Below are 26,717 nucleotides of genomic sequence, written 5' to 3'. Positions count from 1 at the left end.
AGGGGCCTGCTACACGACACCGGTTGGTAACCTCCAACAAGGCAGGTGAAAGGCCAAGTGTTAAGGGGACAGATTCCAGGAAGCAAGTCCTGGCTCACCCTGCCACCGGGGACTACCAGTCACTGGGTAGCTAGTAAATGCTGACTTAATTCCTGAGTTTTATGCCATCTTTGTGTGTATGTAGGAGACAAAATACTGAAGCATGTTGGGTAATGCCTGCAACTACTCTTAAATAGTTTTTTTTTTTGGGGGGGGGGAGTTCTTTGTATTGTATTTACAACTCTTTGGAATATATGAAATCTATTTTTAAAAACATATTTTAATGTTATTAAATATCTGTGGCTCCTGTAAGCTGAGTCCCAAAATGAGCAGTAGAGAACGCATCCTTCTCAGAAAGGATGGGACCTAGGCTACATCAGAGACAGAGAGGAGGCTGACATGGGTTTCTCAATGCTGAGAAACTTGACAAGTATAAAACCAAATGCCCATCAGCAGAGGAAGATGCAGGTAATATTTTATCCATAATATGTACCTTTAAAAAGTATACTGACACAGAAATTTGCTCAAGATGTGCCACTAAGTGAAAACCCAAAGTCAAGGTGCCCACACAGAGAGGGTCACCTCGGCTCTCAACTATGGGAATACAGATACTGGCACAGTCCCTCACACCAAATACCACTTGATCCAATTCCATGGCTCTTCAAGGCAAGGAGATAAGTCTACTCACACATTTCTGTTGGGGTGGACCTGACAATACCAACAATAGGTCATTTCAGTCTCTATGGAAGCAGCCTGATACAAACAAAAGAAACCTTGTATATGAGTGGGCAGAATGATTGTGTGTAATAAAACTTTATTAGCAAACACAGGTAGAAGGCTGGACCTTGTCAACCCTAACCTAGTACTCTGAGAGAAAAAAGCAAACACATTGGCAAAGCCCTATTCCACTCACAAGAAATAGTTCTGGGGTTGGGGCATTGGGTAAGAGGTAGGGCACTCGCCTAGCTTGTATGAGATGCTACTGGGTTCCACTGCCAGCACTACAGAGAATAAAAATCAAACAAAACCATAATTTTGAGGACTATAGCTTATATGCACATAAATTCTTTTATACTCACCAATTTTGGGGTGTGATGTTGGCAATGCAGCTTCTGGAAACGGGGCAATCTGGCAGCTGTCCTGATAGCCAGGGTAGTGGGGTTCAGGGTGGCCAACCCTGCAGGGAGGCTGCACACCTGCCTCTTGCACTGTGAGAGAGAAGCAGATAGCCTCAGCGCAGCAGATTTAATTCCAAGTCCTACAGCTGCATACTCAATCCAGAGATCCCAGCCCTTGGTGGCTGCTGAGTGAACTGAGTATATATTTTGAATCGATGTTACCCTGGAATTCAGGTGGTTGAAGAAATTAAATTTATCACAAAATATATCATGTGGGCTGGTGAGATGGCTCAGCAGGTAAGAGCGCTCACTGACTGCTTTTCCGAAGGTCCTGAGTTCAAATCCCAGCAACCACATGGTGGCTCACAACCACCTATCACAAGATCTGATGCTCTCTTCTAGAGTGTCTGGAAACAGATACAGTGCACTTACATCTAATTAATAAATAAATAAATAAATAAATAAATAAATAAATAAATAAATCTTTGGGGAAAAAAGATATCATGTGCTTTGTTAACATGACTCTTAGAATATTTAAAATGACACATGACTAGGATTGTTTCTTTTCTTTTTTTTTTCTTTTTTTCTTTTTTTTTTTGGTTTTTCAAGACAGGGTTTCTCTGTGTAGCCCTGGCTGTACTGGAACTCACTTTGTAGACCAGGCTGGCCTCGAACTCAGAAATCCGCCTGCCTCTGCCTCCCGAGTGCTGGGATTAAAGGCGTGAGCCACCACGCCCGGCTGTTTCTTTTTTTTAAAGATTTATTTATTTAATGTATATATGAGTACATTGTAGCTGTATAGATGGTTGTGAGCCTTCATGTGATTGTTGGAAATTGAATTTTAGGACTTCTGCTCCCTCCGATCAACCCCACTCATTCCAGTCAGCCCTGCTCCAGCCCAAATCTTATTTATTATTATACATAAGTACACTGTAGCTGTCTTCAGATGTGCCAGAAGAGGGATTACAGGTAGTTTTGAGCCACCATGTGGTTGCTGGGATTCAAACTCAGGACCTTCGGAAGAGCAGTCAGTGCTCTAAGCTGCTGAGCCATCTCGCCAGCCCCTGACTAGGATTGTTTCTAGTGGCTGGGATCAGTCTAAAGCAGTATTAGCAAATGCTACCTATCTGCGGCTCTGTATGTTGGTCACAGTGCTTAGTGCTTTTTCTCCAATACCCACCAGGCTCCTATCAAGATAGAGTCCTGCTCAAGTCTCTGCTGAGGAGCCAGGCAACAGAGACTGTCATAGGGATTGGGGACACATCAGGCAGATCCTGAGACAGCTTACCTGTGGCTCCTGCAAAGACATCACCTTGGGCTGGGCTCTCAGAGATGACAGCAGTGGCCTCTACAGTGGATGCTCTGTCAAAGGTCAGTGCTCCAGAGGTAGTGATCTGTCCTGAGGGTGTCACAGTGACTGGAAAGGCAAAAAGGCACTTGATTCAAGGCCACATCAAGGCACTGGGCTGGAAACATGCACTGCTCTTTACAAAGGTGCACGCTTCAGAGAGATCCCAGGAACAGACACAGGGACATACCCCACATGTGGTATGACATCAGGAGGTCAGTGACCTTGAATCCTAGGGGAAAGAGCCAGAGAGGGTGGAACTCAGGCCTCTATCCACACTGCCAAGTCTGACTGTGGGGCCAGGAACCTTGCACTCCAGACAGAAAATAAAATGTGGATGAACTTTAAAATATTTGGTAGTTTGAATCAAAGGAAGACTTTTCATTGTCAGATTATCTCAGAAATGAGAATCCTTGAGTTGGGCTAAGATAGAAAGACAGGATGACAACTCAGCAAAGCACTGCTGTGCTATGCTAGCACTCACAGGTGGTGGCCGCCGTGGCAGGAAGCAGGGTGATGTTCTTGGGGGAATCCTTCTTCACTGGAGTCGTGGGCAGCTCATTCTCTTTCTTGCGCCTTTTATAAGGGACGAAGAGCCTGACAGGGCCACTCTGTGGGGAGAAAGGTAAAACTGACCAAGGGCAACATTTGAAGGGCACCTCCTTCTTCCCACTCCTTATCAAATTAGTGACTCTATTACTACTGCAGAGAGCAGACGTCCACAGGAACCCTCAGAATGGTAGAGAAGACATTTTCTGAAGAAATCCATGAAGAGCACTGCTGCCAGGCAAGCACACAGCCTCGACATCTGGAGCTTTAGATTCGTAGAAGGGAAGTGGGCCAAGGGAAGGAGAACAGGGAAACCCCAGCCTGAAATGAAAATCATCAGCAGTGGGAGCGTCATGCAGAGCCATCTGCAACTCAAGGAAGCAGCTGGTGCAGGCCTATGATCTCCATAACCAAGGCAGAGGCAAGATAACTGCCACGTGTTCAAGTCCAGCCTGGGTTACAGTGTGAGGCCCCACCTCAAAAAGAAAAAGCTTAGGGGCTAGGCCCAGTGGCACAGGCCTTTAATCCCAGCCCTTGGGAAGCACAGACAGGTGGATCTTTGTGAGTTCAAGACCATCCTCATCTACATAGTGAGATCCTGTCCTGAAAATGAAAACAAACAAAAGGCCCAGTGGTGGATGACAGCACTTGACAGCCACCAAACCTATCAAGACTGAAACCTGAGTTTGATCCATATCTCCTTAATTCCCTATAGACATGCCCATAAAATATCTGATATAGATTCCTTCTTCTAGGTAGTGCACACCTCTACCTGCTGAGTGCTGACATTACAGGTATGTGAAATCTATGTGATGCTGGGGGTTGAACCCAGTGGTTCTGTGCATGCTGGGCAAACATTCTTCCAACTGAGCTACATCCCTAGCCCTCCCCTCCTTTTTTTTTTTTTTTCTGAGACAGGGTTTCTCTGTGTAGCCCTGGCTGTCCTGGAACTCACTCTGTAGACCAGGCTGGCCTCAAACTCAGAAATCCGCCTGCCTCTATCTCCCGAGTGCTGGGATTAAAGGCGTGCGGGCGCCACCACGCTCTAGCCCTCCCTCCTTTCTGTGGTTCTTTAGCATCTGAACATGCACCTCTCCTGGCTGCAGCTGGTGTTCCCCACTGTGCTGTGTGGGCTGTGCTGCTTTCTCATCTCCATCTTAGTTTAGTTGAGAACCAGACCTTACAGGCGACACACTGTGGCAGGAGTGGGTATTGACACCCACTATCCCTGGCTTTTTGCTGTTGCATTGTCTCCTGCAGGGTGTAATGGCCTCTGAGAGTTCAACCTGTGTGTGCAGTTACCTCAGGTAAAGTAAGCCTCTGGCTAGTTGGTTCTGTCTTTGGCTTCTCTACTAAGCAGTGCCAGCTTGTAGAGCTACAGTAGGGCTCAGAGTTCCTAACAGATTCCTGGCATGAAAACTGCCATCATCTTAGCAGTTAACTCTTCAAGGCAAACTCTGGAGCCTGCTCTTAACCAACCTCAGCAGGCTTTTCTTGGCTGCTGGTTTTTGGCTTTTTTGGTTTTTTGGGTTTTTTAAGACTTATTTATTGTATGTATATGAGTACACTGTTGCTGTCTTCAGACACACCAGGAAAGGGTATCAGATCCCATTAGAGATGGTTGTGAGCCACCATATGGGTGCTAGGAATTGAACTCAGGACCTCCAGAAGAACAGTCAGTGCTCTTAACCACTGAGCCATCTCTTCAGCCCCAAGGTGCTGCTTTTCTTAATTCTCTAGCTAATTCGAGGCAGCATCTTGCTCTGGTGTGGCTGTAAGTCTTCCCACTGTTCTCAGAATATTCTTGGCTTCAGACATCCCTATAGTCTCTAAAACAGTCACTTCTTTAGAGGAGCCATAGTTCACTCTTATCTAAACGGCAGCCCCACTGTGTGATCAGGGATTAAGGTGGGTCCCATTGCAATTGGAAAAGTAGCCCTAAGACCATTCTCAGTAGAAGAGACCAAGCAATAGGTTCAGCCAGCTTGATCCAGAGGGGCTGAGGTAAGGGCTCTTAGCCTAGCACTTTTGGAAAGTTACTATACCCTATAGCTATTAGGTGAGCAAGGCTATAGCTCACCCCTCTTATTAGGAAACCTATCTATCCCTTGGTGGGCTGAGCGAGAAGGACCAACCTGGAGTGGAGCCTCTCTCAACCTGAGCAAGAGGAGGGTCCCTGCCGCACCTCTGGCAGCTCTTCTTCTTTGCATTTGGAACTCTTCTTGGGTGTTTACTGAGTGGTGGGGTCCCTGGGGCCAATCTCCAGAGATCCCAGGTAGTTGTCTTTCAGTTGTCACCACTTACTTCTTTGGAAATAGACTAATGGAACACCTCACATCCCCTTGTGCAGTGGTTCTCAACCTTCCTAAAGCTTCAATCCCTTAGTACAGTTCCTCATGTTATGGGGACCTCGTGCTACTCCATAACTCTAATTTTGCTACTGTTATGAGTCGTGATATAAATATCTGATATGCAACCCCCGTGTAAAGCGAGTTGTTCAACCCCCAAGGGGTTGTGACCCACAGGTTGAGATCGCTGCCCTAGTGGAAGCCAAAGCTTAAAAAACCCACAAAGCCCAGACTACTGAGCAGTATTTAACTTTGGTTCCATGTCTTAGAAACTCTGACTCTAACCCTATGTTGTTACAAAGGTAGTCTCATGTGTTTCCTTCTAAAATGTCACAGCATGTCCTCTCATGGTTAGATCTTTGCTACAATTTGAATTCTCTTTAATCTACAGTGTAGTTTGGGTCAAAGTTCATTCCTTGTCCAGAAACATTCAATGGTTCAGCACCACAGTTGGAAAGTTGGGGTTGGCAGCTGGACTCTGCTCTGTTCCCAGAGGTCCCTGAGCCTCCCTGCTGATACACTGTAGCTGCTGACCACAGCAACAGAGAACCTGTACAAGCCTCCCTGCTGATACACTGTAACTCACCTCAGCAACAGAGAACCTGTACAAGCCTCCCTACTGATACACTGTAACTCACCTCAGCAACAGAGAACCTGTACAAGCCTCCCTACTGATACACTGTAACTCACCTCAGCAACAGAGAACCTGTACAAGCCCATTGTGAGCTTGGCAAGTTCAGACTTGCCTCTTTCTTTTTTTTCTTTTTTTCTTTTCTGAAATACAGTCTCATAAAGTAGCCCTGGCCGGCCTGAAACTCACTATGTAGACTGGACTGACCTCTATCCACAGAAATCCACCTGCCTTTGCTTCCTGAGTACTGGAATTAAAGGTGTGAGCTACCACACCTAACTTTGAGACTTCTTTTTCAAAACTGCTTTGGCTATTTTATTTCCTTCATCCTTTCATATAAACTTTAGAATCAGTCTTCCTGTACCTAGGGAATCCTGTTGAAATTCTGACTACACTGGACCTGTCAGTTGGGAAAATTAGCTCCCTCACTATGTATAAGCCTCACTATGTCTGAGCCTCCCCTCCGTGAGGCAGTCTGACTTGAGGTGTCCAGGGTTTTGCTGACTGCCTTTATCAGCACTTGCTAGTTTTCACAACACAAAGTCCACCATATTTTATAAGATTTATACCTAGAGACTTATGCTTTACAGCAGCGTCAATGGTTCTGTGTTGTGTCCTGAAATACTTGAAAGATTAATCCCTGAATGCTACTCTGTGATACTTTAGAATCTCTGACCATCTCCCATTCATTGGGGGTGGGAGGGTGGGGTGGGGGGTGTTGTTGTTTGTTTGTGTTTTTTTCAAGACAAGATTTTTCTGTGTAGCGCTGACTATCCTGGAACTTGCTCTGTAGAACAGGCTGGCCTCGAACTCACAGAGATCCGCCTACCTCTGCCTCTGGATTAAAGGCATGAGCCACCACTGACCCCCATTTTTTTGTTTTGGAGTATTTTTTTTAAAGATTGATTGATTGATTGATTGATTATATGTAAGTACACTGTAGCTGTCTTCAGATGCACCAGAAGAGGGCATCAGATCTCATTACGGGTGGTTGTGAGCCACCATGTGGTTGCTGGGATTTGAACTTTGGACCTTCGGAAGAGCAATCGGGTGCTCTTACCTACTGAGCCATCTCACCAGCCCTTGGAGTATTTTTAAAATGATGTTTAAAATTATATTATTTTCATTAAAGTTTTTATAGTAGAATCATATTAAGATTAAATTAAGTTTAGTGATGGAAAACCCTTTAATCCTAGCACTTGGGAAGCAGAGGCAGGCAGATCTCTGAGTTCAAAGCCAGCCTGGTCTAAATATTGAGTTCCAGGATAGCCAGGGATACACAGTAAGAGTCTGTCTCAAAAACAAGCAAATGAAATATTTAAGTATACTTGGTATTTACAGCCAAGAACATAGCTCTCTCCAATTACAATTTCTTTCTGCCCCACACTCACATGCATGTGGGCAGCACTACTTGAACTCATGAAAGAAAACTTATGAAAGAAAAAAATAAGAGGAAATGAAGGTGAAAGGGGAACATGCTGAAAAGGATGTAGGGAAGTGGGAGGGAGAGTGGAGGTGTGTGTGACCAAGACAATTGTATAAACTTATGAAACTGTCAGATAGTCTAAAAATAGTAAGACAGGGTTTCTCTTATAGCCTTGGCTGTCCTGGAATTTGCTGTATCAATAGGATGGCCTGCCTGCCTTTGTCTCCCAAGTGCTGGGATTAAAGGAAGGTCTTAAAATTTTCTCTCAGGAGCTGCACAGATGGTTCAGAGGTTTAGAGCACAGCTGTTCTTGCAGAGGACCTGTATTTTATCCCAGCACCCACAAGGTGGATCCCAGCACCCACAAGGTGGATCCCAGCACCCATAAGGTGGCTCACATCATCCATAGTCTAGTTCAACAAGATCTGATGCCCTCTTCTACTCATAAATATAAACAAAATAAATATTTTTTAAAATTCTCTCTATTTTTAAAAATAGGACTTCATTAAAAAGACTGGCTAGCCTAAGATTTTTTATGTGACCCAAGCAGGTTTCCAAAGGTGGCAATTCCTTGTGATGATTTGAATGAAAATAGGCTCACAGGGAGTGGCACTATTAGGAGGTGTGGCCTTGTTGATGAATGTGTGTCATTGGGGACGGGTTATGAGGTTTCAGATGCCTAAGCCAGGCCCAGTGTCACTCTCTCTCCCTGCTGCCTGTCAATCCAGATGCTACCATTCCAGCACCATGTCTGTCTGCATGCATGCTGCCATATTTCCTACTATGACAATAATGGACTAAACCTTTGAACTTTAAGTCAGCCCCAAGTAAACATTTTTCCTTTCTAAGAGTTGCCATGGTCATGGTGCCTCTTCGCAGCAACAGGAACCCTAAGTAAGAGACACTCCATCTCCTAAGTGCTGGGATCCAGCCATACTCCGCCATGCCTGACTTAAAGTTTTACTTTTATCAACTAGTAACTTACCAGATTATTAATGAAACTAAACCAAGGAAATCATAACTAGGCAGCTTCTACATTTGTTTAAGACATTTAAAATAATTTGCATTACCTCATGTTTTAAAACTACATAGTATAGCTGAGCAGTGGTGGCGCATACCTTTAATCCCAGCACTTAGGAGGCCGAGGCAGGTGGATTTCTGATTTAAGGCCAGCCTGGTCTAAAGAGTGAGTTCCAGGACAGCCAGGGCTACACAAAGAAACCCTGTCTTGAAACAAAAACAAAAACAAACCTACATAGTAATATTTAGCAAAATAAATAAGATCATGCTTCTTGAATCAGTTATGAATTTAAAATGAGGAGCTATTTCAAGGACATTAAAAGATCTAGCCATGATAAGATAGGGGCTTTTGTTCCCTGAATCTGGGCCTTTCACATGCTAAGTAAGTGCTCTATCACAGACCTATATCCCCCTCTCTTTTTATTTCTTTCCTTTATTTTTTTCTCAAGGCAGGGTTTCACTGTGTCACCCTGGCTGTCCTGGAACTCACTCTGTAGACCAGGTTGACCTTGAACTCACAGAGATCTATCTAGGGTTAGGGTTAGGGTTAGGCAGCACAGGTACAGGAGGCAGTGTGAGTGAGAGTTCAAAATACCATCCTGAAATAGAGAAGGAGCTCCCTCCTGAGTGCTGGGACTAAAGCCATGCACCACCATGACCAGCATCTCTTTAACTTTTCATTTCAAGAGTTTCACTAAGTTGCCCAGGCTGGCAAGAACTCACTCTAAGTCAGGAACATTTTGAACTTCCAATCTTCCTGTTTTAGCCTTCCTAGTAGCTGGAATGATAACTTTTTGCTACACGCCTGGCTGTGTAGTGTCACAACACAACGTTGAAAGAGGTGGCACATGTGTGTTTACCATACCCACTTTAAAGGAGGCATAACTCTGGGCTCACCTGGCTCAATCCAGCCTTCCCATTTCAGTGTCCTGGACTCCTTACAGCCATCTTCTACCAGGTGAAGGCAGCAGCCTTCAGAGGCAATAGAACTCTAGAAAAGGAGAGACAGAGCCTCTGCAGGCAGGAGGCGCAAACCTAAGGACTTACCAGAGTCATGTCATCACAACAGGCGGCACAGGTACAGGAGGCAGCGTGAGGGTTCAAAATACCATCCTGAAACAGAGAAGGAGATACAGATATTATATAGGTACAAATATAGAACTATAGAGATATACAGACAGAAATATAGAATTTAGGGAGTTATTCAATCCTATATTGCACCCAGCACCAAGATAAGAACCTAAGCATAAAATACAGTCACTTCTGGAAAGTTCTTCTCTGCACAATGCTCCACTGCCAACAGGCTTAAGCCTCTCTTCCTAGGAACGAGACTCCATATTGAACAGCCACAGTCAGCAGCTGACCTGGAGCAAAAATCAAGTCTTTTTTCTAGAAAGTGGGTGTAGTGGTTAAGGACATGTATTACTCTTAGAGAGGACCAAGGTTCAATTCTAAGTAACCGTATGGCAGCTCATATTGTCTATAATTCCAGTCCCAGGGAATCTGACATTACAGGTACCATGCACGTGGTATACATACACACATGTAGACAAAACACTCAGAAAATAATAAACCTAAAGAAAAAGTTTCCTTCCTTACAATGAAATTGGAGCAAAAGCAAGGCAGGTGTGGCTGGGCTCTGCTCCTGACTCTCTACCTCTCTTCCCATGTATCTGAGGTGTCTCTCTTCTGTGCCTACTGTTACCCCATCTGCCCCTTCTCCCCCACCATGGTAATTCTCTGAGTCAATGCCAGCACACAGCCAGGACAAGAACATCTAGAGGGCAGCTGAACGGCTCTGGTCATACTGTGAGTACTTGTGCCATGTTCTGGGTCCTAAGCCTGATGTAGTCCCAGCACACACCTGGATGAGGCACTGCAGGGGTCTGCCGGCATAGCGGATGCTTCTCTTCCAGTCCTTGCTGCTGGCTCTTCCTGCCATAGCTTCAAACTCAGTTGGGCTGTACCAGTTTTCTCCCTGCTTGATACACCGGCCCCTGCCACCTGGAATGAAAGGTTTGGTCCTTAGAATCTATCAAGGCCTATTGCTGTCTTGCCTTGATGACATCAGTTCCTTCCACTGCCTTTTCAATTTCTCTGCCCTGCATGGCCTCTAGTCACCCAATACACTGCCTGGCAAGTCATCTCAAATCCACTGTCCATGGTCACTGCGAGCTGTGCTGGGTCTCCAGTGAGCATTAGCCCACTTCAGGGATCCTCTGTCATGAGTGGTCTTAGCTGGCTCCATGAACGCAGGGCTGACAGTCCTTGCACATCTGTTTCCTCTCCTCTACCATATTTGCACATGACAGGCTTCCTTGGCCCAGTTTACTAAGAGGGTCACACAAAAGAACAAAGTCTTACTTGACATGGAATGATTGTAGCCAAGCACTGCCTCACCTGAGCCGAGCCTACTCTTGTAGAGCGTGCCACTGATGTTCCGACAGCGCACAGGCAACTCGCTGTCATACACCGAAGGGTCCCAGTTGTACTTGGTACCACCTTTCTCCTGGCCAGGTGCCAGTGGGGTAGGAGGAGACTGGGGACCTGGGCAAAGAGAGGCTATGAGGATGAGAGCACAAAATGACCAGGAAGCCCATGATGCTCCATCCCCAAGCCCAAGCCCAAGCCCCTCAGGTACATAAGGACATTGCTAAAGGGTAGTGCCAACCCTTCAGTGGGCAGCACTCCTTCTCTGCCTGGAAAAATTTGCCTTTTCTATAGACCTCTATTTAGTTTTCAAATTAACACACACACACACACACACACACACACACACACACACACACACACACACGGCCGCACGCACATGCACACCCGAGGCCTGGGGTCAGGTGCTGCAGGTACCTGGAGTGAGAGGTGCTGCTGGGCCCTTCAGCCCAGTGGTCTCCACAATGCTCCCATCTGTGTGTACAACTATTAGTGTGGCTTTCTCAGTGTTCAGGCTGTCACCGATCTGCAGGGCTGTCCTACCAGACTGTAAGGAAAGGCACTCTTGTCAGCATAGGACAGCCTGAGGCGCATTACCTGACCCAATGAAATGTGGCCCTACTGCAAGACTCTAGTCACTTATCAGCAAGAGAGGATGTGCACTTAGGCCCACAAATCCTCTTCATAGACAACCCCAAGCACACAAGGCTAGAACCAAGAAGACACAAAGACTATTAAGTGTGTGCACATTTGTCCAAGCTGAAGTGTACTGTGTGTTCATATGCACAGCTGCTTTCTGGACACCAAGCAAGTCTGCCTTGTCTAAGGAGAGTTTCTGAAGGCTGCACATAGGAAACACAATGTTGTGACAGACACAAACGGTCTCTGATTTTGGACACAGGTGCTACTGAAAGCATCATAGATGCTGATAACCCGCAGGAGTGAACAGGAGCAAAGGGCTACTGGGACTGTAAGCCTTGAAGGAAGGGGCAAGGCAGCCTGATACAGTCATTCTTCATGTGTTTATGGAGCTCAAGAGAAAGCAAGCAAAGCCAGGCACTGAGAGGATGTTCTGTTTGGGCTAAGAGCAGCCTGAGCCTGGTGAAACACAGGCCCACAAGGTCAGCTGGCATGGAGGATGGCCTGACTGCAGCCTAAGGATTCCTCGTAGCTCTCTACCTTTTTAGATTTATAGTGCACCTTTCACATTAAAACCCCTAGCTCGGGGCTGGTGAGATGGCTCAGTGGGTAAGAGCACCCGACTGCTCTTCCGAAGGTCCAGAGTTCAAATCCCAGCAACCACATGGTGGCTCACAACCATCCGCAACGAGATCTGGCGCCCTCTTCTGGAGTTTCTGAAGACAGCTACAGTGTACTTACATATAATAAATAAATCTTTAAAAAAAAAAAACAAAAAAAAAAACCCTAGCTTAGCTGGGCGATGGTGGTACATGCCTTTAATCCCAGCACTTGGGAGGCAGAGGCAGGTGGATTTCTGAGTTCGAGGCCAGCCTGGTCTACAAAGTGAGTTCCAGGATAGCCAGGGCCACACAGAGAAACCCTGTCTCAAAAAACCAAACCAAATCAAACCAAACCAAACCAAACCAAACCAAAAACCCCCTAGCTCAAACTGAGTTTCCTGCCTTGCCTGAGAGCAAAGGGAGGCACATAGGTCCCCCATGGCTCCGAGAACTTCAGGTGTTCACTTACATCTAACCCGAGAGGGTCTTGAGAATAAGGATCACCCTCCTGGACTGTGCGGCAAAGTCAAGGGCTGGCTCTAAAGAGAGTTGCCAGGCACGCTGAACTACACCCAAGAACAGCTTACCAGGACATGTCCTGATATCGATGCTGCATTTGCCACTGATGTTGTGAAGACGTTATCTGCAGAGGACCCAACGTTGGCAACAGTCACTGTGGTCACTTCTACAAGAGAATGAAACAGATTGGACCTTTCATACACGGTGATGGGACAGCACAAAAGGCATTGATCTTACTTGTGAGCCTTAAAGCGCCCGTGTCCACCCAGACGTTTTAATACTTCTGTTAATGCTCAGCTGACATCTCTAGTCCAGTCTAAAATACTTGCTTCTCCCAGAAAAGGGGAATCTCTACCCTTCCCCACCAAAGCCTTTCACATGCAGCATAAACGCCCACCATAACCACCCATTCCCACTCCACCACTGGCCTTTCTCCCTTTGTAAAGAAGCTGCAAGTCCCATAGGTCTAGGACACCTCCTTGTCGATCAAGACATGGCAGACTCCAGCCTCATCCCTCTCCACTGCCATAGCTCAGGCCATCCTACAGTCTTGTGTTCACTGTCTGAGGTCTCCATGACATCCTTCCCCAGAAACTCTTCCTCCTGAAAAACACATCAGCCTGCCACAGCCACTCCTGCAACATGAACTTCACTCCTCGGGGCAGGTCTACCAGCAGCAACTTCAGAGCAGCTCTACAAAGATGTGTCAGGTCCCTGAGGCTTCCTGCCACAGGGTCTCTAGGTTCTTCTGTATCCTGCTGCCTGCTACTATGGATCCTTTGTAGTTGGCCTTCCCAATCTCTATCATAGTTCTGTCTGCCGCCCAGCATTCTAAAATGCCCACTACCCAGGGAAGCCTTTGGCATAAGGAAAATACCCAAAGATGCCAACTGGAGTCCTGCCAGCCCCATTAATCCAGCCCTGACCAACCTGTACCCTGTACCTGTCTAGATCCTGTCCATAACCAATCCATACATGGGGCACACCTAATTTATAAACTCTGCTAGCACTGAGCTACCTGGATATTATCAGACTTCAAAAACTTACAAGAGAAATTAGAAATCTTCTGATATATAAATATACAACAAAAATTCTAATACATACATATATACACATATACACACCCACCATAGATGCAATTCTATTGTCACCACAGAAACATCATACTTCTTTCCTGAACTTAGAAAAATATATGCAAAAAAGGATAAAAAATTCCTTGACCCCAAATCCCAATATCAACCCAGAATCCATGGATGAAAATGGAGCATTAAAAACTCCAGGAAAAGCCAGACAACAAAGGCATATGTCTTTAATCCCAGAACTCAGGAGGCAGAGGCAGGCAGATCTGAGTTCTAGCCCAGCCTGGTCTACAGAGGGAGTGCCAGGATAACCAGGGTTACACAGAGAGACTCTGTCTTGAAAGAAGGAAAGAAAGAAAGACAGACAGACAGAAAGGGAGAGGGAAAGAAAGAAGCTCCAGGAAAGGGACCAGAGATGGCTCAGCAGTTAAGAGCACTGTCTGCTCTTCTAAAGATCCTAGATTCAATTCCCAGCCTCCACATAGTGGCTTACAACACCCTATAACTCTAGTTCCAAAGGAACCGAAGCCTTTTTCTGACTCCAAGGGGATCAAGCAAACATAGAGATATATGCAGGCAAAGCAGCCACACACATTAAATAAATTAACTTTTAGAAAAAGAAGAACAGGGGCTGGTGAGATGGTTCAGTGGGTAAGAGCACCGACTGCTCTTCCAAAGGTACTGAGTTCAAATCCCAGCAACCACATGGTGGCTCACAACCACCCATAATGAGATCTGACGCCCTCTTCTGGTGCGTTTGAAGACAGCTAGTGTATTTAGATATAATAATAAATAAATCTTTGGCCGGAGCCAGCAGAGGTCCTAAATTCAATTCCCAACAATCACATGAAGGCTCGCAACCATCTGTACAACTAAAGTGTCTACTCATATACATAAAATAAATAAATCTAGAAAGAAAAAAAAAAGAAAAGAAAGAAAAAGAAGAACAACAACTCTGGGAAGAGACCTGGATAGCTCAGAAATTTTGAGCATGCTGTTCTTTCAGAGGACCCAAGAACCTATGTGAGGTCTAGTTCCAAGAGGAATTACAGGCACCAGCAATCACATATAAACACATAAAAATAAATATATATCTTTTTTTTAAAAAGTTCTAGGAGGCTTCCCTCCTGTGACTGGATCTAGGCTTCAGGTAGGTAGGTAGGTAGGGCAGAAAACAAGTGGAAGCAAGGCTTCTCCACCACTGCGCTCCAGTGCCAAAGGTCTGAACACCCACCCAGAGTTAAGCTTCAGCTCTGATGTGCCCTGAATAAAAGCCCAATGCCAAGCCTGCAGCTTCACACTGGAAAGAACGAAACAAGAAGCATGGCAAAATGGTCTTCCAAGGATTTGCATGTACAAGCATAAAACATATAAGAGATCCAATTGGTAGGGAGTTCAACACTCAGGAAGGTCAATGGGTGGGGTGTATGGTGGGATTGTAGGAGGCAGTTTGGTGTGGTATCACCTGTACAGGGTGATACTGCTCAGCTCAAAGCTCCATTTGTCATAAAACATGAGAATCGGATGCTCTATGTGTGAGAAAACAGAAGGAGCAAAACGGAAAACTAAGTAATGATGGAGAAGGAGGGTTTATCTGCATAGGAAGACTAGAAGATACAGCACGGAGAAGCTCATGTCACAATATAAAGCAAGGCTGGTTTCTGCATCGTTACCTTTGCGAGGTTGCCTGCCTTGGATGACTCTCTTGCCCCTCTCATGTCATACTTGAACTGGCCTTTGGGACAGACAGGTCTACCAGCAGTAATGCTGCTGACCGTACCTGGAGCACCTCCAGAACAGAACTCACATCTGACCCATCTGGGCTCTCAGCTCCCAGGAAGCAGCAGGGGAGGACAAGGCAGGTGGTAGGTACTGAGAAAGTTAGTTCCAAAGGGTAAAACAGACAAAGAACAGAGAGGCACACTCACACAAGGGAGACACGTCTGTATACAGTGTAGAGCAAGGCTAGAGGAGTGAGAGTGTGTTGTGCGTGTGTATGTGTGTGTGCAAGATGGTCATGCAGGGCACTGTGAGATGCAGGGCAGGGACAGAGCAAGTGTGCAAGGCATTGTGCGGTGCATGGGCAGGTGCAGAGTAGGTGTTCAGGCATTGTGAGTGCACGGGCAGGTGTGAAGTGCACAGGTGGTGCAGAGCAGGGGGGGGGGAGGGCAGGTGTCAGGTGCAGGGACATGGACAGAGGTAGGGCAGGCGTGCAGGTCACTGTGAGGTGCACTGGCAGGGCAGGTGCTGGGCAACTGTGCAGGACAGGTGGAAGAGAGCCTTCCCTGGAAGACAGATGTGCATGACAGATGCACAAAGCATATGGAAAGCGGCCTGTGCCTGGTGCATGTGTTCAGAGCTTGCACGCGGGAACCCGGTGAGGCGCGAGGCCGGCGGGCGCACTTGCCTGCGAAGGCGGCGGCGGCGGCGGCCTCATCGGGGCTGGGCAGAGCCTCGGTACCCATATCCATGTGCCCAGACTCGGCCGCCATCACCGCCACAGCGGTGACCCGCCGCGTCTCGCGCTCCGCCTCGGAGTCTGCGTCCTCCTCCGAGTCCTCGTCTCTGCTTAACACCGGCTCCTCCGCCTCGCTTTCCGCTGCGGCCGCGGCGGCCGCCGCCACCGCGGCAGCGGCCGCCACAGCTGCCGCCTCGGCCAGGCCCAGCTGTTTTGCCGCCGAGTCCGAGTCCTCCATACGGACTCCACCGAGTCCGCCCGAAGGCACTGTCCGGGACCGCCCGAAGCGCCAGGCACCGAGCCCGAAGCGGGGCCCGAAGAGGCCGCCCGAGTTGGGCCGAGGCCGCCCGAAGCCACCGCCCGAGCAGCGACCGAAGAGGCAGTCTGACGCCCGCCGAACCGAGCCGAAGCTGCCCGCAGAGCCGAGCTGATGGCCCGAGTGTAGAACCGAGCAGCTCCGAAGTTTCCCGAAGCGCAGAATCTAGATAATACGAATGGTCCCGAAGCTTCCCGAAAGCTTACGAGCGTTTCTTGCTCGCTGTCTAAGAAGCGGATCTGACTGTGGTCACCGACCGATAGAGCTGGCCGGCTCTGGGCAGTTTCTCCCCTGCTTCCAACGAAGTCTGGGTTCGCAGACAGACCCTGGCGCCACGGGATTTCTCCAACCCCCTCTGGGGGCGGCGAAAGCCGAACCCACACGAGGCCTCGCCGAACTCCGCCGAATACCTCCGAGCCGAGTTCTCCGGAGCCTCAGTGCCCGCCTCCTTCTATCCGAAAGCTCCCGAGTATTGCCGGACGGGAGAATCGGGCCTCGGCCGCGGTCGGACGCTCGCTGCACCGCGCGGCGGGAGGAGCGAAGATGGCGGGAGGGTGCGGCCAAGAGGCTGCTGGGATTGTGGCGGACCCAGCGGCAAAATGGCGGCCGTGCGGCCAGGTGAGGCGGGCGGGGCTACGCGATCGCCCGGACAGTGTGGTCATGCTGTCACAATGAGAGGCTGTCTGGGCTGGCTCTGCAACTCCTCTGATTGTCACCTTGTTATTCCGGAACCTGGTGGCTTAAGCCCACTAGCCCGGATTTCTGCGCCGGGGTTGGAGAGCGAGGGGGGGGGATGTCTTCCGGTTGGGCGTGGGGGCACTTCGGGTATCCCGGCGGCTGTCCCGAAGCTCGTCTCTGTATTCCAGTGATATACCTGAGTATACCTGAGGCACACACTGGGATACGCCCCTGTATACAACCATATCTCACCTTCTGTGACCCGTAGTCCACCTGTGGATTACCCAGAGTACACTATGGTGGCATACGAACTACACAACCATATTTCACTAAAGCTGGCATGCATGGCATACCTATGGCTCATCCTGAGCACACCCGTGGCATACCCGCTGCTCACCCCGAGTACGCCCTTGACACACCTATCTCTCATTTTTTTCGCTATACCCTTGGCACACCGGACTTGCACATTGAGAATACCCAGGACAGGGGTGAGCTGAACGTATATTCAGCTCACCCCTGGCATATCCACAATACACTCGAGTACCCGTTGCTCACCCCAGATGTAAGGATGAATAAGAATTAAGTTTGTAGGGAAAAAAAAATGACTTAGTCAACCTCAAACAACTAAAGCAGGCTTGTTCCAGAGATGTGGCTGTTAAATTCTGGCCATATGATGATCAGGGCACAGGATCTAGTCACTCAATGACTACAGTTAGTTCAAGACAATAAGCCACGTGCTTTAGGCTGGGGTTTTTGTAGCTAAGGGTAGGGAAAGGGTGCTTGTTAAGAGCATTCTAGATAAGTTAGCTGTTTTCCTTAGACAAACTGGTTTTGGAATTTCAGGGTCTTTTGTCTTCTTTTGCACCCGTAGGGTGTCTGGGATAGAGATTGGTGTCTGAAGTCAAAGTCAGCTGCTTTTCTTCCCCAGTTCTCAAATTCCTGGCTTTCTGGAACTTTGAGCTAAAGTTCAGTCTGTTGGCTTTGATGGGATTTTTTTTTTTTAAACCAGGTATAGCTGTGACACACCCAGTGTGTCCTAGGGTACATCTTGTCACATCTGCAACTTACCACATATTCATTCATAGCATACCTCTGGCATGCGCTAGACTCCAGATATTCATAGCATACATTCATCTCATCCCAAGCACACTTATAGTTCTCCTCAGCACCTCCATAGCATACCTGAGGTATACCTTGGGTACACCCATGGCATACCTGGTTCACACCAGACACAACCAAGGCATAATGTCAGTTTACTCTGGGTGAATACACACCCATACACACACACACACCTGTGGCTAAGTTGAGTCCCGGGCAGCCAGAAGGTGCTGTAGTCAATATTTCACCATGGTTGAGTTCCAGGATAAATGAGGAAGTCTGACCCCAGATGATATGGCAGGCAGGGTCCAGTGCTAGCAATGTGGGACAGAAACTGGTCTTAGCCAGCTCAGACCAGTGTTTGTCCATCCATCCATCTATCCACTTTCCCAATGTTCCTTAATGGAGCAAATTTCAGAAATGTGATTGTACTACACATACAGCCTCACCTGCCGGGCACCCCTACTATATGCTTTGTTTAACAGCTACCACAAACTTGGGAGTGCTATTGTTGTGTGCATGGTTATAGTAAAAAGGGAAATCTAAGGGAGAAAATGGTCTTGAAATTAAGTCACATCAAACACCCAGTTTCCAGTCTGGGCTTATGGCTATCTCCACTAATCCAACAATTAAGAGGCTGAGTCAGGAAGATGGCTATGAGTTCCAGGCCAAACAGGTCAAAACTAAATAGTGAGGCCTTATCTCAGAATTGAAACAAACATACAAAACATTATAATCTTAGCATTTGGGAGACTGAGGCAGGATTATAAATTCAAGATTAGCCTAGGCTACATAAGAGATCCTTGTTCAGAAAGAAAGCAAGAAAGCAAGTAAGCAAGCAAGCAAGAAAGAAAAGTCCTACTAGAAGAGGGTAGCTATAACCTTTGTTACACAAAAAAATATTCTTTTATATCCACAGTGAATTTCTGCCTTGTATCTGTTGATAGTCACACAGTGATTACCAAAAATCACTGATAAGAAAAATATTAAATAGCCAGGCAGTGGTGGTGCATGTCTTTAATCCCAGCACTCAGGAGGCAGAGGCAGGCAGATTTCTGAGTTCGAGGCCAGCCTGGTCTACAGTTTAAGTTCCAGGACAGCCAGGGCTATACAGAGAAACCCTGTCTCAAAAAACCAAAGCAAAAGAAAAAAAAGGGGGGGGGGCTGGAGAGATGGCTCAGAGTGTAAGAGCACTGACAGCTCTTCCATAGGTCCTGAGTTCAAATCCCAGCAACCACGTGGTGGCTCACAACCATCTGAATGAGACATGACACCCTCTTCTGGTGTGTCTAAAGACAGCTACAGTGTACTTACATATAATAATAAATAAATCTTAAAAAAAAAAAAAAAGAAAAGAAAAAAGGTGTTAAATCCCAAAAGTCAGATAGCAGTTCAGCCAAAATGAAGTCCTGTAGGTTTGAAAATGTTAGAATTATTTTAGTTATTAGTTATTTAAATATGCCATTTAGCTAGATGTGGTGGGGCACATCTTTAATCCCAGTCGGAAGACAGCTAACTAACTAACATTGTACCATTTGAGGGTTTTGTTGGTTTTTTAAGAATTATTTATTTATTTTTATATATAAATATACTGTAGCTATCTTCAGACACACCATAAGAGGGCATCAGATCCCGTTACAGATGGTTGTGAGCCACCATGTGAACTCAGGACCTCTGGAAGAGCAGTCAGTGCTCTTAACCACTGAGTCATCTCTCCAGAACCCCATTTGAGAGTTGTTTGTTTGTTTGTTTTATTCTTTAACCTTTTTTTTTTACAGTGCAGCCTTTTCCTCCTCCTTGTTTGCCCTCTGACTGTTCCACATTCCATACCTCCTCTCCCCCAACCCCCTCCAAGAGGATGTCCCTACCTCTCGGCTCTACCCCACTAGACTTCCCCACTCCTTAGGGCCTTAAGTCTCTTGAGGGTTCGGTGCATCTCTCTCACTGAATCAGGACCCATTTGAGGGTTTTTATACAGTAGGGTTTTTTTGTTTGTTTGTTTGGGGTTTTTTGTTTGTTTGTTTGTTTGTTTGTTTGTTTTTTGGTTTGTTTGGGTTTTTTTTGGTTTTTTTTTTTTTTTTTTTTTTTTTTTTTTTTTTTTGGTTTTTCGAATCAGGGTTTCTCTGTATAGCTCTGGCTGTCCTGGAACTCACTTTGTAGGCCAGGCTGGCCTCGAACTCAGAAATCTGCCTGCCTCTGCCTCCCGAGTGCTGGGATTAAAGGTGTGCGCCACCACACCCGCCCGGGTTACAGTAATTTTAAAATGTTTCATTGTGTGTATATGGAGGGGACACTTAAGTGCAAGTTGCTCACAGAAGCCAGAAGGCATTAGATTTCCTGGAGCTGGAGCTACAGACATTTGTGGCTGCCTCATGTAGGTGCTGGGAACCAAACTTTGGTTCTTCCATAAGAACATTATGTGCTTACAAATACTTCTGCCACTTTTTGGGGGGATATGTGGCAGTGTTGGGGATTGAACCTAGGACTTTTGCATACTAGACAAGTGTTTTGTCTTTTGCATATATTCCAGCCGTGATCCTAGCTATTATTAAAGGATACAAAAGGAGGCTGGAGAGGTGGCTCAGCTGTTAAGAGCACTGGCTGCTCTTCTAGAGGACTCAGGTTTGATTCCCAGCACCCATATGGTACTCATAACCATCTATAACTCCAATCCCAGGGAGGGCCTTTCATGGCCCCAACTCCCACACCCTCTTCTGGCCTCTGCTGGCACTTTATGCATGAGGTGCATAGACATACATACAGTCAAAACATCTATACATATAAAAGTAAGGGGGTAATTAAAAAAATGATTCAAGCCGGGCGTGGTGGCGCACGCCTTTAATCCCAGCACTCGGGAGGCAGAGGCAGGCGGATTTCTGAGTTCGAGGCCAGCCTGGTCTACAAAGTGAGTGCCAGGACAGCCAGGGCTATACAGAGAAACCCTGTCTCGAAAAACCAAAAAAAAAAAAAAAAAAAAATGATTCAAGAGGAAGAAAACCCCAATGAAGGTAAAACCAACCCAAATACTGACCAGTATCTACGAGGCCTAGTTTAGCTGGGGCCTGGAAAAGAACAGATCAGGTTTACTAGAGCAGCCTGTGGAAACATAATGCCACTCCAGCCACTCACCTGGCTTCCTGCTCCCACACGTGTGCCTGCTGGGAGGCTGTCCAAAGGCTGTTACTAATGTCCTGTGTTTACCAGTTTACCAGACTTGGCCATGCAAGAGTCCGCAACTCCAGAGTAAGCAGCTTCAGGCTGGCCTTCAAAGTTAAGTGACCCAGAGAAAGTCAGCAAGGCATCACTTCCTTCTCTGCTGAAACTCTAGGGAGCGCAGGGAACTCACAGGCAGGCAGGCAGCGGACTGCAGAGCTCAGGTTCAGCTGCCGCTGCTGCTGCACTGTCTCTGCTCGCAAGTCAGCCTCTTCTACAGGAGGCTTTGGCCAAAGTCTGTGTTTGTATGGTGTGCATGCACGTGTAGAGACCTGCACAGCATGAATGTGCAGCTGGTGTGAGCCTCCAGACAGGCAGTCTGACCCAGGACACATCCATCCAGGGAGGGGCCAGGTAGATTTTCAAACAGAAAACTTCAGACCCAGAGACACAAGGGAGGCTCCATCACACCCTAGAGCTGACTCTCACAAGGTGAGGGAAATAACACCTGTGTGGAGCAGGAGATGGTCTGAGAGTCTGCATAGCTACATGGCTGCTTCAGAAAGTACTCTCCCCCCACCCCACCCCCAGACAGTTATTTTGGGAAGTTAAGTAAAATTCTAGCAGAAACAGTGTCCTAGAAGGGATGATGTAGAGGCAATTCAAGACCCTAGCTGCAGCCATAGTGACTTCCGTTTATAAACATGGAGTCAGAGAACTAACATCCACCCTGTTGTTGCTGTTGGTGTCTTACTGGCTATCTTTTGTCTTCCAGGGAGAGGCTCCATCAAGGTGGTATCCTGCTACTGCTTCCCAAGGCCTTGACCAAGCATAGCCCCCCAGGGCTGGACTACACTAAGTTGAAGACCTGGCACAGTCAGATTTCAGCCTTTTTGTGCCTTTCATGGGCCCCCACTCCCATTCTTTCTTTAAATCTGACTAGTAACTTATAAGAGGGAAAGGTATTCCATGGTATACTGGCTCTGTCACTCACCAGCTCAGCCTTGTTTCTTCCTTGGGCCTGGCACATTAAGGGGATGGCCACTTGCCTGCCACCAACCAAACCAACAGGGCAGGAGGAAAAACGCCCTTAGTTTGAATGGCCAGGTGATGTATTTTCTCTAAAGAAAGTTGCCAGGATCCTCTTTGTAACTTGTGACATGAATCAGAATAAAGAACTCCCTCTGTCCTGCCTGCATCTGCTGAGGACTGGGGTGCTGACCGTGCCCTACCAGGGTGGGAAGGGGCCAGCATCACTCCCATGACCACCAGGTGCCCTCAGGCGAGCGCACTCCAGGAGCCCAGGTAGCAGTAGAAGCCCCAAGTAGGCAGGGCCAGTGGTTGGGTTCCATGTCCACCTGTATGTGCCCTTCTGTCAGAATGTCCCGGGCCTGCTGATTGGCAGCTCTGAGTGGCAGAATTCCTGAGGTTCCTTGATTACTCACCAGCTCTCGTCAGTTCCTCTTCAGATGCTGTTCCACCTCAGTGGGCTCTACTCTGCCCTGTACTTCCTAGCTACACTCCTGATGATTGTATACAAAAGTAAGTGATGAGCACCGGATGGGCTGGAGAGATGGCTCAGTGGTTAAGCGCACCAACTGCTCTTCCAGAGGTCCTGAGTTCAAATCCCAGCAACCACATGGTGGCTCACAACCATCTGTAATGGGATCTGACGCCCTCTTCTGGTGTGTCTGAAGACAGCTACAGTATTCTTGGATATAATAAATAAATCTTTAAAAAAAAAAAAAGGTGATGAGCGCCAGGCCCATCAAAGGAAATGTGCCCCTAATAAACTGATCTGAGTTCTGGCTGTGTGTGTTCCTAGGTCAGGTTTTCAGCTATCCTTGTAACTGTCTGGCCCTGGATCTGGTTCTCTTGCTTCTGATGGGAATTCTCGAAGTAGCTCAGCTCTACCTAGGTGAGTTTTCCGTGATACCATAAAATGCTTGTGGTCCCATAGGTGTTCTTTCAAACTCTCTGAACCTTTAAGTATTAATCATTTTATAGTGTGGGTCTTGGAGTCACTGTCATTCAGGCAGCCTTACCTGGTGCCTTGCTGTATCACCTTCTGTTGTCATTAAGTATTAACCATTTGTTCAGAAGACTTGCTCCAAGACTAATTGACGCTGGTGACATCCTCCTGTCTAGAAGGATGTGTGTACCACAGCCGCACTCAGGCTGGAAGCCCAGCCTAAAGCCAGAGCTCCCGAACTCCCCTCTGGACTTCCCACTTCCCTGTTGGCTTCAGCCCTCAGGGAGAAAGTCTGGCAGAAAGGAAGTCTGGAGTTTTTGCCAGGTCCCTTGCAGGGACAGGGGACCTTGCCTCCCCAAGCTGGCTTGGTACCACATCAGTTCCCACCTTAAGAGGCCACTCTTAGCCAGTTGCCTGCCTGCCTGCCTGCCTGCCTATCTATCTATCTATCTATCTATCTATCTATCTATCTATCTGTCTGTCTGTCTGTCTATCGACAGAGTCTCCTGTGGCTAAGGCTGGCCTTGAACTCCTGTTCCTTCTGCCTCTTCCTCCTGAGCACTGGGATTAGAGGCATGCGTCATCACATCCAGTTACTGTGCGTTGATAGGATCAAACCTTGGGCTCCTGCATGCTAGGCAAGCACTGTAACAACTGAACTACATCCCCACCCCCTCCTTTGTATTTGTTTTCCCAAATCACACCGTTCATTTAGAGCAGGGTTAGGGTCAGAACAGGTAGGCTCTTCTAATGGACAAGGAGTGCAAAAGTAAACCACGGACGTCTTCCTACCGTAGCTGCAGTGCTGCAGTGCCAGCACAGGTCTAGGTCTCTAGCTCTGCCCCTACTCCTTCCTATACTCAGTCACAGACATACATAAAAGAGGTGCTACATCCAGGACCATTGCACTGTCAGGCTCTGATCCTTCTCTTTTGATTGGATCTGGTACCTCCCCCCTCTCTTCTGGGAGTAGAGAGTCCTCTCTGGTCATTCTAGACAGAGCTACAGTGTCTGCTGCCATGGACTGTGCTGGAATTTGCACAGCTTGCTCAGTAGGCAGTGCTCCCATGGTCCCCAGAAACGTGCTGCATTGATGAACAGTCAGCCCAACTCCTAGAGTACCCTGTAGGGGGCTGTCAGCATTGGACCTCTCTAAGCACTTAGTACTCAGCAGGCCCATGAGTATCCCCCCCCCACCCCATCCACTAGAGTCTGCCTCCTCAGACACCCAGGGCTCAGGTCAGCAGACCTTCAGACACACCCCCAGCAGCTGGGGTCAGCAGACCCTCCGGCACTCCTGGCAGCTGGTCAGCTACTGGCAGCTCCAAGTTGGCATTTTCCATGACTGACCCATTTGTTTGTAAAGTGGGCAGTTTTGTTTTTCATAAGTATTCATGAAATTTTCCAGAACCAGCCTGCCTTAGCCCAGACTGAAATATTTTTAGATATTTTAAACAAAATCCCTTTGATCCCACTTGGAGTTAGAAATAAGGTGGCAAATGCCCACAGTTTTCAAACCAAACTGTGCCTTAAGAGCACAGAATCTGAGCCTTCCCTGTTGTTACTCTCTGACATGGAGTGGCCCCAACGGGCAGTGTTCACCAATCCCATGAATTCGTTGACCCTTGGCAAGCACCCTGGCACTGGGCAGTTGGCGAGAGTTGGCGAGCTGTCCTGCAACCCCCACCTCAATTCATGTCTGCTCTCTTCCCCAGGCACAAAAGGCAACCTGATGGAGGCTGAAGTGCCACTGGCTGCCAGCCTGGCATTCACAGCAGTCAGTGGCCTCCTTTCTGTTCACTTCCTACTCTGGCAGACCTTGGTACTGTGGATGGACTCGGTCCTCAGCACTGTTCTCCTGGTGCTGCACGGGCTGGAGGCTGGCCTGCAAGTGGTGGTCATTGCTGACTTCATCAGGTAGACGGAGCAGGGTAACCTGCACAGCACTGCTCCTTAGCCCTCAGCAGGTTCCTTGGCCCAGACAAGGAGACTGTCTTTTTTATTGATCGTCTGTAGATAGTTTATACATTTTTTTTTGGGGGGGGGAATACCAGAGCCAGGGAGGGACAAACTTAGAAGCTTGAAGATGACCATCATGGACAGGAGCCTAGTGAATCCCAGAAATGTCTTCTCAGGTCTTGTGGCTGGGGTGCTGACTATAGCGGGACCACCATGATCCCCAGACAGTAGAAGATAAAGCCTTTCAGGAAGTCAATGGCTAGGGGCAGCCCTGCAGCTCCACCTTGTCTCAGCCCCAGAAACATGGCTTCCTGGCAGGAGTGTACAAACTGTGCTGGTCACCACCCTGTGTTTGCTCACACACGGATTACTGAGTCCTGTGCTTCCCACGCTGGCCCTGGGTCTTGTTCTGAGAGCCTGTTGTAATTAGTTACCAGGCCTTGGTCCAGGGCTGGGATCCCTCTGGAGCTGCAGGATGGCAGGTCTTGTGTTCCAGTGGCCCTCTGATTTGGCTCCCCATCAGGCCATCCCTGAAATGAAACTGCTTGGTTTCGAAAAGGAAACAAAAGCAAATGTATTCCAGGTATGGTGGCACACAAACCTTTAGTCCCAGCACCCAGGAGGCAAAGATGGGCATATCTTTGTGAGTTCAAAGCCAGCCTGCCTGGTCTACATAGTGATTTGCAAGTCACCCAGGATTACACGTTGAGACCTTGTCTTAAAAAAAAAAAAGAAAGAAAAAGAAAAGAAAAAAGTATACAGAGAGCTGGGTATTATGACCATCTCAGCCCCTTTCATGGGTGGGGGTTGGGGAAGTTGTAGGGAGCAGAAGACAGAATAAAAGAACAGCTTTTAGTCTAGGAGTCTGGGAGTCGCAGTCCACCAAACTGCAGCCTTTGTAGATGCCAAATGAATCTCATCTCCTGTTTTTCTTTTCCTAGCCCATTTTTTTCTCAAAAAGTATTTAAGCAGTATTTTTTTTTACAGTTTCTTTCATTCTGTCATGTGTTTTCTGTTTATGTCGTTATGTTCAAATATCTAGTTTCTCTTTTAAAAAAATAAATAAGTAATTATGCTGTCATGACTGTCTTCATTATAACCACCTACCTTCCCCAGGGTCCAGTATGGAAGAGCACCCCACCCCCGCCCCCTGTTTCCCCTTCTCAGCCCTATCCAGGACTCACTCTGTAACCTCTACCAGGCTTCTCTCCACCCTGGTAACTAGCCCGACGCCTCCCTGTGAAGTGTGTTGAAGGTGGTAGGTTTCTGGGCCGTCCAGAGCCTTCTCTGGGACCAGGGAACCTTCTATACTCATGGATCCTTAGCTGATTTCCT

The 26,717-nt window shown here is 47.6% G+C and overlaps 2 protein-coding genes across 13 annotated transcripts in view; one reads left to right on the top strand and one right to left on the bottom strand.

The window, feature by feature from the left end:
- Deaf1 (DEAF1 transcription factor) overlaps nt 1-16,714 on the bottom strand; it is a 34,293-nt gene extending 17,579 nt beyond the window's left edge. For 4 of the 12 annotated variants that reach the window (XM_029479286.1, XM_029479287.1, XM_085841157.1 and 1 more), the window contains exons 1-9: nt 16,156-16,714; nt 12,738-12,835; nt 11,327-11,456; nt 10,880-11,041; nt 10,344-10,483; nt 9,527-9,592; nt 2,990-3,116; nt 2,446-2,574; nt 1,119-1,247 (exon numbers count right to left, since the gene is read on the bottom strand). In XM_029479286.1, coding sequence (XP_029335146.1) covers nt 1,119-1,247; nt 2,446-2,574; nt 2,990-3,116; nt 9,527-9,592; nt 10,344-10,483; nt 10,880-11,041; nt 11,327-11,456; nt 12,738-12,835; nt 16,156-16,444 — 1,270 coding nt within the window. In that variant the 5' untranslated portion in view covers nt 16,445-16,714. Of the gene's footprint in view, nt 1-1,118; nt 1,248-2,445; nt 2,575-2,989; nt 3,117-3,205; nt 3,533-9,526; nt 9,593-10,343; nt 10,484-10,879; nt 11,042-11,326; nt 11,457-12,737; nt 12,836-13,097; nt 13,273-15,421; nt 16,125-16,155 lie in introns of those variants that run through there. The other 8 variants (XM_085841162.1, XM_085841161.1, XM_021168947.2 and 5 more) reach the window with 6 other exon arrangements.
- Nucleotides 16,715-16,957: 243 nt separating this feature from the next.
- Tmem80 (transmembrane protein 80) lies at nt 16,958-26,461 on the top strand. The gene is made up of 5 exons (XM_021168952.3): nt 16,958-17,140; nt 22,227-22,246; nt 22,900-22,993; nt 23,277-23,369; nt 25,139-26,461. Exons 1-5 carry the CDS (start codon nt 17,122-17,124, stop codon nt 25,342-25,344), a joined length of 432 nt encoding a protein of 143 aa, XP_021024611.1. The 5' UTR covers nt 16,958-17,121; the 3' UTR covers nt 25,345-26,461.
- The last annotated feature ends 256 nt before the right edge of the window (nt 26,462-26,717 follow it).

This window comes from Mus caroli, unplaced genomic scaffold (genome assembly GCF_978045245.1).
Source record: "Mus caroli unplaced genomic scaffold, Mus_caroli_1 scaffold_8, whole genome shotgun sequence".
Taxonomy (NCBI): Eukaryota; Metazoa; Chordata; class Mammalia; order Rodentia; family Muridae; genus Mus; species Mus caroli.
This window is presented reverse-complemented; position numbering and strand designations above follow the sequence as displayed.

What these genes read in the sequence shown, in the direction of transcription:
- Tmem80 (XM_021168952.3), top strand. An exon ending in CCTGATGATTGTATACAAAA is followed by an intron (nt 22,994 to 23,276) that starts GTAAGTGATGAG and finishes GTGTGTTCCTAG; the next exon opens with GTCAGGTTTTCAGCTATCCT. An exon ending in AGTAGCTCAGCTCTACCTAG is followed by an intron (nt 23,370 to 25,138) that starts GTGAGTTTTCCG and finishes TCTCTTCCCCAG; the next exon opens with GCACAAAAGGCAACCTGATG.